Source organism: Carex rostrata, chromosome 31, assembly GCF_964058835.1.
Source record: "Carex rostrata chromosome 31, lpCarRost1.2, whole genome shotgun sequence".
NCBI classification, from domain to species: domain Eukaryota; kingdom Viridiplantae; phylum Streptophyta; class Magnoliopsida; order Poales; family Cyperaceae; genus Carex; species Carex rostrata.
Genome location: NC_135948.1, coordinates 2179525 through 2193158, shown reverse-complemented (window position 1 = coordinate 2193158; position 13634 = coordinate 2179525). Strand labels below are relative to the sequence as shown.

The window sequence follows — 13634 nt, the reverse complement described above, 5'->3', positions numbered from 1 at the left end:
TTTTATAATCTATCAAACTTGTCGTATACACACTGTAACAATTTCTTTATACCTTCAAGCATTTTTTTAAGATCCGTTTGAACTCGGTATGTCTAGGAAAAAAAGTTGTTTAAAATCCCTAGGGCTTCAAAGTGATATAATTTGTCGCTATTAAAGCATAATTGTAATTTGTATCTCTCTTATCCTAATTAATTTTGTAAACTGGCGTACAACATGTCGGTGTTTCATGGCGATCAATTTTATAAAATAAAATAAAAAATTTACAAATAGGTCATGACTTGTAGCTAAAATGATGTAATTAAGATACGGTTCAACCACAATTAAGCCCTGTTTCTTTTTAGAATAGAAGCTCGAAGTTGAAGCACCTGCATGTTTACACAATAAATTAGCAATAATTACGAACACCTTTCAGTAAAATACAAAAGCCAAAACGTCATGTGTATCAAGCTTAGGTATTATGAAAGTAACATCAAGAATTCCAAACGATCATCAAAGTAATTTCTTCCAAATGACCTCAAAAGTGGTTCAACGTCCGAAAGGTTTCATACAAATAACGGTATCAAATGAATAAATTGTCTTCAAATTTTGAGTCAATAATTAAAGACTAACAATATGAGAAGAGTGAGTCTATGGTACTATGCATATTACGATTTGGCACTGTGCTACGGCTCTATATTCGAGTTTTCAAATCTTAACGGTCGATCCGAACCGTTCATCTTGTTCTCCATATTAATATGTGTTTGGAGACCAAATTTTACATTTTTTTTAAATTTTTTTACTATTTTTTTAGATTTATTGAATATCACTGTTTTTGGATGGTCCAGAATTTTCAGATCAAGTGATTTTCTAAATATCTAAAAAAATAGTAAAAAAAATTTCAAAAAATGTAAAATTTGATCCCCAAACACATTAATATGAAAAACAAAATAAACAGTTCGGATCGACCGTTAGGATTTGAAAACTCGAATATAGAGCCGTAGCACAGTAACAACCCGCGTGATACGCATAGTACCATAGACTCACTCATGATATTAGAAAGACAATTACAAAACGTCATATTCAAAGGGTATAAAATCCATCAAACCCATAAAGACATATATATATACATACTATGCAACTTCAATTACAAAGTGCATTAATTCTCTCACCAAGCCCCCTTCCCTGGATCTTTGTACAAAGCTCCAAAAAGTACTAAAACACACCGCACAAACAGAAGAACAAACATAATCTAACGTTCCAAGTAAAATAACAAAATACAAGCTTCTAGTAAACAAAAAAAAAATGTCATTTCTTCTTAGCCTTGACTTTCTTTACTTCACCAGCTGCGGCCCTGAGTGCACCTTTGGCCATCGAAGAAGGTTTCGCAGCACTCTTGGGATTTAAAGCTTTTCTTAATTTGAACACAGCCCATGCTGTCCCAAACACATGGCCAGCTGCATGTAGCCCATCTTGTGTAATCTCACCTGCTCCATCACCGTACCTGTGACTCACAATTCCTGTTGTCACAGTTGATGACGTTTGCAAGACATTCTTTCCGGCAACCTCCGCAGCATCACATATTTTTCCTAAGATCAAACAAAATAAAATAAATAAGTTAAAAATCACAAAATAGGCTAGTAGAAAATCAGAATTGCTCAATTTATTAAAAAGACACAAGAAGATAGAAGTTAAGAGCATACCAAATGCATCAAGAGAAGCGAGAGCTATTTCACCAGGTAAGAGGGAGAAGAATTTCTTGCCAGCTTTTGAGTTGATAACAGAACTGGTGAAAAACCCAGTGACTTTCAGCACCCCCGTCAAAATACCAGTTGCAACTGTCTCTGACATTTTTGTGACCTTCTTAACCCTGCACACACAAAACAACAGATTTTATTGTTGGTTTTATTGGTGGTAGTGCTGCATGTTTTTTTCTCCCCAGTTGCAGCAAACAATATGATTTTAAGTATTAGGGAAAGACAATTAATTCGAGAAGGACGCAAGTAATTTTTTATAAAACATTCCCTCTCCATATTTTTTTGTTGGAAGAACTTCCATTATATTTTCCATATGACCATTTTTTATTTCTTCAAATTTCTCAATATGGTGATAAAAAACAAAACAAACAAAAAATAAAGGAAAAAAATATACCTCTTCATCCTTTTCAAGGCGCCACGACTAATTTCAGCCTGCTTGGAGCCGGGGCTTACCTTCCTCTTGAGAAACTCCTCGCCCCACTTGAGCCTGTCAGCAGTGACATCACCACACCATATAATACCTTTGATTAAGTGGCCGGTACTCTTGGCAATAGCCCTAGGTATAGCACCACTATAGTCTTCTACATTTGGCGCCAGGGTGGTCCAAAATGCAGCTGACCTCTCTTCAATTAATTCTTTTTTGGGGCCTGCCGCTTCCTCTGGGGTCATACCCCTCTCAACTGATGTGTCAAGCACCTTACTTTTTTCCTTCCCTTTAGATTGTACCTGTTATATTAGAGTATTTTATTATTTGAAGGGGATTTCAATGCCCTGAATCAGTATGGTATAACTAGTGTAGAACCTGTTATAATTTGTATGCTAGTTAAACGAATTTTTCAACAAACTTTTTTCCATCAGTAATTTCAATAATGGGTTAAAAGCTCCAACTACAATTTCTTATTACCACATAATTTTTATTTCTTATCAACATAAAAGCTCAAACTCAAAAGTAGGCTAAATATTTTTTACATTTTATTTAATAAAAGAATGCAAATCTGTATCCAACCACATTTAAATAACTTCAAAGAGGTTATTGACAGGCCAGGTCAGCTTAAGACTTAGACAATAGGTTAACTGTCAAGACAGAGACGGCATTATTATTCCCTCAAGGTATTGTACCCCTCCAATACTTGAAGAACGGTCTGGATTTAATCTCAGCCATCTAAATGAAATTTGTAGCCTACTGTATATAGGGGTCAGCTTTGAGATTCGTGCCAGGTTAAAGAACGGTCTAAATTTAGTAATTCTACCCTCAGGTACCTGGGGGATCCCAATTCAGGTCAGGTTAGATTCATTGTGATTTTTCAAAATATAACACATCTAAATGTAACCATTTTATTTTAAGAAATAAGAAAATGGAAATTAGGGGGAAAATTAGGTACCTGCTCCACAGAGAAACTGCTGTAGGTCCCTAAAATCTGATCCAACTCCTTCAACAGTTTGTCTTGACCCTTTGCCGCAAAGGTAAGACCATAATTCAGAAGCGTTGGCTCTGATTCTGATTTTTCTGTAAATTAGTCCAAAAGCACAAAAATTGTTGTCAGAAAATTTTGTATAGCTCTACATGGTCATAATTAATTGAAACATATCAGACTACATTAGTCCTTGGGGAATCTAGTAAGTAACTGAAAGATCAGGCTCAATATTTAGGAGAAACCGATTGATATGATAGTTTCCATCATTGCAACTGGAATCAGAATTAGACCGCTTAGGATTTAGGATTCCCCACACTATTCTGATTCTATTTCCAACAGTGGAATTCTCAAAAGGCCAACAAATTTCGATTTAGGTTAGTACCTTCTTCATCATCACCGTGTGTATGGGGCACACGAATTGAGAAGAAATAGTGCGACAAGTCGACCTTCACTGACGCCACGTCAGGTGTCAGAGGCCACTGTACCGTATCCCCGAGCTTCGCTAGCACCGCCACTGTGTTATTCCCTTGCATGATCCGTACAATAGAGAAGTCACCCGATCCAAGATCAACGCTTCTCTGACGATCGATCAAGTGTAGCACTGCTCCAGGAAACTTTAACAAAACCTCCTCAACTGGAGGCTCCATTTGCGGTTGATCTTCTTCCGAGGCGAATAGTTTCTCGGCGAGCTCGTTTACTTCAATCGTTGGGTACAAAGTAGAACTAGAACTAGAACTTGGGTTAGGTTTAGGGCCTGGATTGGAAGAGAGATCAACCTTGGGATACAAAGAAGAACTAGAGCTAGAAGAGAGAAAGGGGATATTGAGATCCGGATGTGAATCAATGATTTGGGGATAGAGAGGTTTTGAACGAGTAGCATTCGGGTTTAAAGATGCCATCAATTTCAGATTCCTAGGCTCAACTGAGAGAGAACAAATTGCAATGAGATCATTGGAGGTTTAAATAGAGAAGGAAGCTGTGAAGACTTCGTCTGAAAGCAGAAAAAGGGAAAAGCAGAAAGCCAGAGAGGTGGAAGAGCGAATTCTCATCCTCTGAGCTATCTCATATTTTGCATGTTTTATGGAAAATCTCAACCGTTGAAATATGTTATACACGAATCTCAAAGCACAACTAATACTGGGCCCCGAGCTATCCTCGAATAGGCACCGGACACATCGGTCACCCAAAATATGAGATATCCCAGAGGATACGTACTCTGGAAGAGCTCGGCTCGGGACCACTTCGTTTCTGTGCTCTTTAATAATGTATCCTCTTATGTGCCAGGTCATTACGTACGGGATTCCACGTATTATACCCGCTTCATATTATGTCCAATTAGAATCCAAAGCATCTCATTTTCCGGATAGAGAAAGAAAGAGATGCTTCTCGTGGCCTCAGATATCATAAACAGAAAAGGATATATTTTTAGTACTGAGAGTCTGAGATCATACCACGTATCCAGTAAAGTCGGCACGCAGAGGTATTGACCGTTGGATTTGGTCGGCACACGAGCTTAACGATTAATTTTTCCGTTTTAATCAAACCGAAGGAGAATAAAAATGAGGACACCGCGTTTAGTACGTGTACGGAAGAAGACCGCTTTGCTTGGCCGCATGTTAATTAATGCGAGTAAATGCATGGAGAAATGAATGTACTTCCATTCCTGAATAAGATTCCTCTAAGGTAATTCAAATTTTGTTTCTGGATCTGGACCATTCGATCTGCTCTGGCACGAATTAATGGTCCCTGCGCATTCCATCTCGATTCGGATTGGTCCGAACTTTTATCGGACAGTTTGAATCTAAACTTAAAATTTAGGTTACTTTAGGAATCCGGACCCCTCGTTCCTTACCCCGAACTAGAGGTTTACAAAAACCTGGCCGGGCTCAACTCGGACCAGTCCGCCCGTGCCCACTGCCCGGGATATCCGTATCTGAGCCCGGGTATAGATGGGTAAACGGGTACACGGATGCGGGTATTAAACGGGCTGGTCACGGTTTTTTTGAAAAAAACTCAGGCTAACCCGGACCGGATTGAACCCGTGCCCGCCAATTGTATCCGTGTATCCTATACCCATTGTACTCGTTTTTTTTTTTAATTCAAAATTTTTCAAAATCCCCCCTCCCCCACCCACAGTTCAAATTAAAGAAAAAAAAAAAAAAAAAAATAGAAGAAAAAAACCAAAAAAATTTTTCGTAAATTCTCCCCCCTCCTAAAAAATTCAAATTTCAAATACTTGAGTTCTTTAAACTTAAAAAAATGAGTCAATTAACATTTCTTTTCCACTTATTAACATATAATATTTTTTTTCACTTATAAACATATAACATTTTAATAGAAAAATAATCAGTTTTTTTTTACAACACTAAAACATTAACGAGATTTCATATTAAATTTGATTACAAACTTACGGGCGGCATCTCAAAAATAGCCACAAATGTGAATAAAATAGTAACTTGGTGTACTATTAAGTTTTAATATGATGATAATATTTAGTGATTGACATTTGATAAAAAAATTTTAATAATCATTAGCATTCATCTTATATGTATATGTATATACATATATTATACATGTATTATATATTATATTATATTATATATACGAGATGAGCTATGGTGAGCTATAGAGTAAAAGGGGTTTATACTCCACTCAATATCTTTATTTTCAATGTTCAAATAGCCGATCCAAACCATTAGATGTTTAATCTATAATAAAATATGCTTGGAAACTAAATTTTACATTTTTTGGAATTTTTTTACTATTTATTAAGCCACTTTGAAAAATCTGAAAATCCGGGTGAACAGTAAAAACAGTAAAAATTTCTGGACCATCGGATCAGCGATTTTCAAAATTGCTTAATAAATAGTAAAAAAAAATTTTAAAAAATGTAAAATTTGGCCTCCAAGCACATTTCAATATGTAGATCATGTTGAGCGGTTTGGATCGGTTGTTTGGATTTTCAAAATGAATTTTTTTTGCCATGGAGTAAAAAACCCCTTTTACTCCTCACCATAGCTCATCTCTTATATATACATATACATATATATGTACATATATTATATTATATATACATATACATATATCATATTACATATACATATATATGCATGGAGATGAGCTACGGTGAGTTGCGAAGTAAAACGCATTTCTACGTCACGCCGTATTTTTATTTTGAAAGTCCAAACGACCGATCCGAACCGTTAGATGTTTAATCCATATTGAAATGTGCTTGGAGACCAAATTTTACATTGTTTTGATTTTTTTTTTACTATTTATTAAGCATTTTTTTAAATTGCTGTTTTGCTGTGAACAGTAAAAAACAGCAAAATTTTCTGGACCATCAGATCAGCGACTTTCAAAATTGCTTAATAAATAGTAAACAAATTCAAAAAAATGTAAAATTTGGTCTCCAAGCACATTTCAATATGGAGAACAAGATGAACGGTTCGGATTGACGTTCTGAACTTTAAAATCGCAAAATATGAGCGTGAAGTAAAATCGTCGCTTTACTTCGCAACTCACCATAGCCCATCTCTATATGCATGTATTATATTATATGAGGAGGGATCAAGTTACAACAAGCATTTTTTATATTTTTAAAGTCCAAATCGTTGATTCAAACCGTTAGATGTGATCTTTACAATAAAATGTGCTTGAAGACTAAATTTTACATTTTTTGGAATTTGTTTACTATTTATTAAGATGGCTACAAAATTCAATGGTATGAATTTGACTAGTTTTTGTACCCATCTTAATAAATAGTAAAAAAATTCCAAAAAATGTAAAATTTGGTCTCCAAGCACATTTTATTGTAGAGATCACATCCAACAGTTTGGATCAATGATTTGGACTTTAAAAATGTAAAAAATGTTTGTTGTAACTTGTTGTAACTCAAAAATTATTGTAACTTGATCCCTCCTCATATTGAGATATATATATACATATACATATATTATATTATATATACGAGTTAGGCTGGGGTGCTATGGATAGCATAGTGGCCTCTATGCTACGGCTCAATATTCGAGTTTTCAAAATCCAAACGGTCGATCCGAACCGTTCATCTTATTCTCCATATTAATATCTGCTTGGAGACTAAATTTTATATTTTTCTGAATTTTTTTACTATTTATTAAGTATTTTACAAAATTGTTGATCCAACGGTGGCTGCACAAAACAGTAAAACCGTTGGATTAGCGATTTTCAAAGTGGCTTAATAAATAGTAAAAAAATTCAGAAAATTATAAAATTTGGTCTCCAAGCAGATATTAATATGGAGAATAAGATGAACGGTTCGGATCGACCGATTGGATTTTGAAAACTCGAATATTGAGCCGTAGCATAGAGGCCACTATGCTATCCATAGCACCCCAACCTAACTCTATATATACATATATTATACATATATACATATAGACATAGTGCATGCGGCGGCAAATGCGGCTTAAGTAATTGATTTCAATAATTGATTTAAGCAACATTTTTTTAAAATAATTAGTAATTTTGATTTATATTTAAAGTAATTGATTTAAGCAACATTGTTTTAAAATATACAACCATGTCAAATGAATTTTAGTTTAAATGAATTTGGATTTATAATTTATTGGTTTACAAAGAAAAAAAAACATAAAAAAACAGAAGAAAAAAACCCACCTACCCGTGAACCCGGACCGCCCAGCCCTCGAACCCGAGACGGGCACGGGTATGAAACAGGCAAGACAGGGTTTTTGAAAAAAAAAAATGTGTACCCGTGCCCGTTATACCCGTCACCCGCCACGGGTTTTGCCTGGCTACCTGTGAGCAAACCACTACCCCGAACCACTCAATACCGCACTAATTACACTTTTCGCTAAAGCCCACCATTAAAAGTAAATTTGGTTTTAAGTCAAAATTGCCAGATTAATACCAATATATTTATGGTATCCGCTATATCAACGACCCCTGTTCATTTTTTTTTAATTAACAATAATTTATCGAGGTAATTGTGGATTGCATTCTTTGTCCTGGTGACTATCTTTTGTTTTTTGACAATAATAGGGGCTGTCCACCTGTTTCATATTGAAACAAGAATAACAATTTTTCTTACAAAAGCAATGATTACTATAATAACTATTGGTAAGAAAAGATACAGGAACAACATTACTAAAGCATAACCCTTAGATGTCGGATGGACAACTAAGGTATCTAAAACAAATTACACACATAAAAAAAAGCCAATCTTCTAAATAGCTATAGTGCCACTATAATTTTTTCGGACCATAAACGCTAAGCTATGAGATAAAAGTGCGCTAACTCAGCTACGACCGCTATATTTGTAATAACTTACCGCTACACGACGCACTATTGCTACCGCTATGCTACATGAACTTTTTTTTTTTTGGCAATTTATATGGGCTTTAATTTGTACTTCTATTCATATTTCTAATGCTACATGGTCTTCTACGATAAGTATGCTAAACCAAACTATGCGCTTCTGTTTTTATTTGTAATTTATTCTCTTATTTTATATCGAGAAATATTCAAATATTAATTCTTCATTTTGATTGTTCTTCGTATAGTATTCATTTGTAAAATTATTATCGTTCGTTTCAATTGAAAGCTGATTTTGATTAATACTACAATATATAAAATGTTTAAATATGTATACTGACTTCATTTACCTTATAAAATTAATTATTCTTCGTTTATTATAATATGTAATACTATAAAGTATGAACTATTAAATAATGTTACTTTTTAGATCTTATTTTTCATTCTTATTTGCGTAATTGATAAAAATTATAGACTCATATTAGTTGTCATCTAGTTGTTACCTCAATTCTTCAATATTGATTATGTTGATAATTAGTAGAAATATAGAATATAAAATTTGAAAAGGAAAAAACGCTACGTATGATAGCTTTTGCTATAGCTACGCTATTAGTAATATCTTTTCTTTTTTTGTCTCCCTGCTATGCCGCTACAATCGCTATTTAGAACCTTACAGAAAACACATCAATCACAATCTCTAACAGAGGGGACAATTATCATAGTTAGCATGAGATGAATCAGTAGAACCAGATAAACCAGTAAAACTATGAGAACTAGCAGAGGAGAAGAAGTAAAATTGAAAGGGCATGCAGCAGCCTCTAAAGCTTCAATGTCAGCTAAATCACTGAAGTAGTCAGACAGATAATACTCGTCTAACCCAACTCTGGCCTCTCCCAACTCCAACAGGGAGCTTGCCCTTTCCTGGGTGTCGGAGTCTGACAGAATTAGTAAGAGGTCTATGTGATTCAAGAGAGAAACATCCATAGGAAGAATTAAAGTTAGTTTAAAAAAAATATCATCATTCTTAGATTTACACCAATATGGTAAGGGCAATTATAGAGATGCATGTACATTTGTGAGGGAATAAGAGAATTAAAGAAGCATATTTTGTTCTAGCCAACCATACAACTCAAAGTGTAGCTACTCTAACAAGTTCAACTAAAAGAATGTTTTTTAAAAGGTATACATGAATCTAAGTACCAAAGGTCTGTTAAGGTTTCACAATCATAGACAAAGCTATTGTGTTGTGCTATATAGGTCCATATTGCAAAAATGAAAGAACAAGTAACAAAAAGATGGTCAGTTGTTTCTGGTAAATCACAAAAGGGATAAGAGATGTCACCAGACCAGCCTTTTTTAGACAAATTGGCTTTGGTTTATACTCTATTTTGTCTAAGTAGTCAAAGAAAGACTTTTATCTTAAGGGGAATGTTAGCATTCCAAATGGAGTCATAGGTTTTATTGGATATGCCACCATAATCTAACCACAAATATAAAGAATGAACTGTGAATTTACCAGAAGAATTCCATCTCTAAGCAATTAAATCTGGTTGATCAGTAAGAGCAAAAGAAGTAAAGGTAGTTGACAGATGTTGCCATTCAGAATACAAAATCCCAGTAAGCTGTCTGGTAAAAGGGTGAGAACAAAGGTACTAATGGCCTGAGCCACTATAATGGTGGGGTCTAAGGAAATTTTAAAAAGATTAGGGTAGAGGCAATACAAAGCACAGTCTTTATACCACCTGTTTAACCAGAAAGAGGAGTCACAACCATTACCAATAAGTCTATTAATGCCCATATTAAAGATGTTATTATAAGATAGTATACCGTACCAAAAGGAAGAAAACATAGATGTATCTAAACATGAAGGATCATATTTATCAATAAGTATATATTTCAATTTGTCATTAACAGTTAGATCCTTGAATCTAAACCACCATTTAGCAAGTAGTGAAATATTAATTTTTTATAAATATATAACCCCAAAACCACCTTTAGATTTACTTAAACAAATAGTACCCCATTCAATTAAATGGTATTTCTTTGATGTGGGGGAGCTACCACACCAAAAGAACTTCCTAATTTGATCTATTTTATTCCTAATAGTAACATGCATCTTATAAATAGAGAGCTGCTAGAGAGGAATAGCAGAGAGGACAGAGTTAAGCAAGGTAACTCTTTGTCTTGGTGACTATCATAAATATGTTTCCTTGTTTTTCATTACATGCTTGAGTGCCCAGTGAGAAAAATAATTTTGATTAAATAATTTTAGTATTTTTATTGGTCGACATGTTGTGATATAATTAACATGATCAAATTTTACATTTAGGTAATTGTCTAGTGTTGGAATGTGAGCTATGGTGGTAATACGAGAGTTTCATGACAATATTATGGTTTTAATTAACTCTGCTTTCATTCATTGCGTTTCTGAAACATTCATAAAATGACTTTTTATTTCACCTAGAAGAGAAAGTCTACTTCGTTCCCAAGTTAAATACAAACACGAGTTCCATTAATGTTATAGCTAATTTTGAAGTTTTAAGTTGAAAATATTGTCATTTTGCACTCCAGTGAAGATATTGTCATTTTGTTGTACCGATTAAATCCCCACTTGGTATGCGTCACATTAACCCTTTATGCCAACTTTGTGGCCAAGAGAATGAAACTGTGATGCATCTTTTATTTCAGTGCCCACACGCTCGAGCCACGTGGTTTGAGTAGTATTCGAACTGATCTAGTATCGGATTCTTATGTGTCACAAATCTTTTCCACCCTCTAGCAGCCCCTTGACACAAATCAGATTGCACTGACAATGCATATCGTTTGGCAAATCTGGAAGGCTAGATGCGCAAAACTATTCTCCAACACCGTTCTCTCCCTTGATAACACTCTACAGGGGGTTTGGGATCTCTCTGACCTGACTCATTATACTAGTTTTATTCGTTAATTGCAGGTTCCATCAACCGTGTGCTGGCCTGCTGGCCTGGTGTCCAACAACCCGCCATTACACCTTTTTACTGCTGGGTTGACGATTCGTTCAGTCCTCTGACAGGAGGGACATGCTACGTGTTGCAAGAACATGGGATTAAGGATGAAAACGGGTCAGGTATTACCCGACTGAATCCAGATCCGTATTCGAAACTTAGATACATATATTTGATATCCGATCTGTATCTGTATGTATCCGTCTAATATCTTATCTGTATCCGTATCTAGAAAAAAAAAAAAAAAAAAAAGGTATATGGATATGATTTTACCACTATCTGATCCGTATCCAATCCGTTTTCACCCCTACATGGGATACTGGTTCAGTTCGAAAGGAAAGGTTGTCCATAGGCACTTCGCAATCCACATGGAGGGCCTCAGTCTATTGCGAGCGATGCGTGCTGCTAAAGTCCGTGGAGTTACCCAGTGTACTTTCTTTACTGATTCACTACTTACGGTACACTCTGTCACTCATGCAAAGACCCCAATGTGTGTTTTCAAATCTGGAACCTCATCGCATGATACCCTGGTTTTGCTTGCCATCATGTGCACATAGGCTCCAATCAACAAGCTCATAAACGTTTTTCTGTTTATTTAGCCTATTTCTTCATTCTGATATGTACAGTTGTACGACTGATCTGGGCTGGAGAATTTTTTTTCCCGTATGTTGTTTTGTACAGTTGGCACAAATATTGAAAGGACCCCGTACATTTCAACTTGGGCTGGATTGGCCCGAATTCTGACCGGTTTGCAAACTCAAAATTTGGGTCACTTCAGGAATCCTACATAAAAGGAAAATCTAATAACAAACAGCCTTCATTAGAAATATAATCATCATGCACACCTAATTTCGTGCCTGATATTGCCAACCAAAAGTTGCCTACAAATTGTAGTAAAGGAACCCTGCATTTGTTTCCGTTTTCATCTACATCCAACCAACCAAAAAATTAAGCCTACGGACTTTTTTCTCAAAAAAAAATAATAATAAATAAATAAAATTTGACTCAATGAAAACACACCCTCGCCTAAGGAAAAGATATAACAAAGAAAACTGAAAAATGAACAATACAAATTCCTACCAAGAGAAAAAAAAATCAGGATTAACTAACCAAGCCTTTTAGGTCCTCACACATTTGCTTGATAGTTAATACTATTTTAGAGCTTCATGATTCTTCATTGAAAGGCAATACACTGATTGTAATCAACTATAATACTTGCAACTACTGGTGCATACTCCACTACTCCAGCATTGACATTCCATCAAATATTTGTACAATTTTTTTATGGGATCCCTTTAATAAATACTTGTTATTATGTACAGTTGTAAGACAGTGCTGTTATGTAGTATTTTCCAATATGTTATACCTTTAATATTAGCTTTGAGAGAAAATTAATTATCATAAAAATAATAATAACAACAAAAAATAATAATAATATTAACTATCCTTGAGGCCAGCCGAAGGTTGAACACGCGTCACAGATTTGAAATCACTTTGAAGAGGGCACAAGGCACTTCACTGACAACCCTGCAAAAACATGTCTGGTAAACAAGAATACCAGATGGCCCATAAATCCCGAGTCCCGACTCAAAATTTTAGTTTAGTGTCCTATCAAAATCCAGGCCAATCCAGCGTGAAATGCATGGGGCCCCTTTAATATTCACACCAAAGCAGATCGGATGGTCTGGATTTAAACTCAAAATTTTAGTTACCTTAGGTGATATGCATAAAACCCTGCACAAATTTAACCAGAAAGCACAGTTATACAATATTTACTTGCATTGTTTTTATAACTACAACACCATAATTTGACTTAATTTTTGACTAGTTTATTGAGCTAGCCCACAATACAAGGTTGGAAATGAAACCAATACATACAAGCTTTTAGAAATTTTTGGTGTTCATTTTTCAGATGAAAATTCAGGTTTAGTACAGCAAAAGCAACCAGTTATCAGCAGCTTAACTCCGTATCTGCTGCTATTTATTCCCCTTTTGAACAATCCACCCCTCATCAACCCCCTCCCCCCCTGCCAACTAACACACACACACACACAAAGGGGAATGAATGTACAGCTTAGAAAATCTGCTGGCCCAGATAAAATTACAAAGAACCTACCTTTTAGGAGGGAATAGCAGTATACAGACTGACTACCAATATATATCAGGGGGTAGAGGAAAGTACTTACTAG

At 35.1% G+C, this 13634-nt stretch overlaps 1 protein-coding gene and 1 long non-coding RNA gene across 2 annotated transcripts; both read right to left on the bottom strand.

Moving 5' to 3' along the window:
- Positions 1 to 1058: 1058 nt before the first annotated feature.
- On the bottom strand, positions 1059 to 4136 carry LOC144547255 (protein EARLY-RESPONSIVE TO DEHYDRATION 7, chloroplastic-like). Its single transcript, XM_078295849.1, has 5 exons — positions 3531 to 4136; positions 3116 to 3240; positions 2128 to 2459; positions 1680 to 1846; positions 1059 to 1565 (listed from the first exon to the last, which is right to left on the bottom strand). The coding sequence occupies exons 1-5, from the start codon at positions 4045 to 4047 to the stop codon at positions 1285 to 1287; spliced, it is 1422 nt and encodes a 473-aa protein (XP_078151975.1). The 5' UTR covers positions 4048 to 4136; the 3' UTR covers positions 1059 to 1284.
- An 8505-nt stretch (positions 4137 to 12641) lies between these two features.
- LOC144547305 (uncharacterized) lies at positions 12642 to 13613 on the bottom strand. Its single transcript, XR_013509067.1, has 2 exons — positions 13562 to 13613; positions 12642 to 13179 (listed from the first exon to the last, which is right to left on the bottom strand). It is a non-coding gene; the product is annotated as an uncharacterized LOC144547305 (long non-coding RNA).
- Positions 13614 to 13634: the final 21 nt, after the last annotated feature.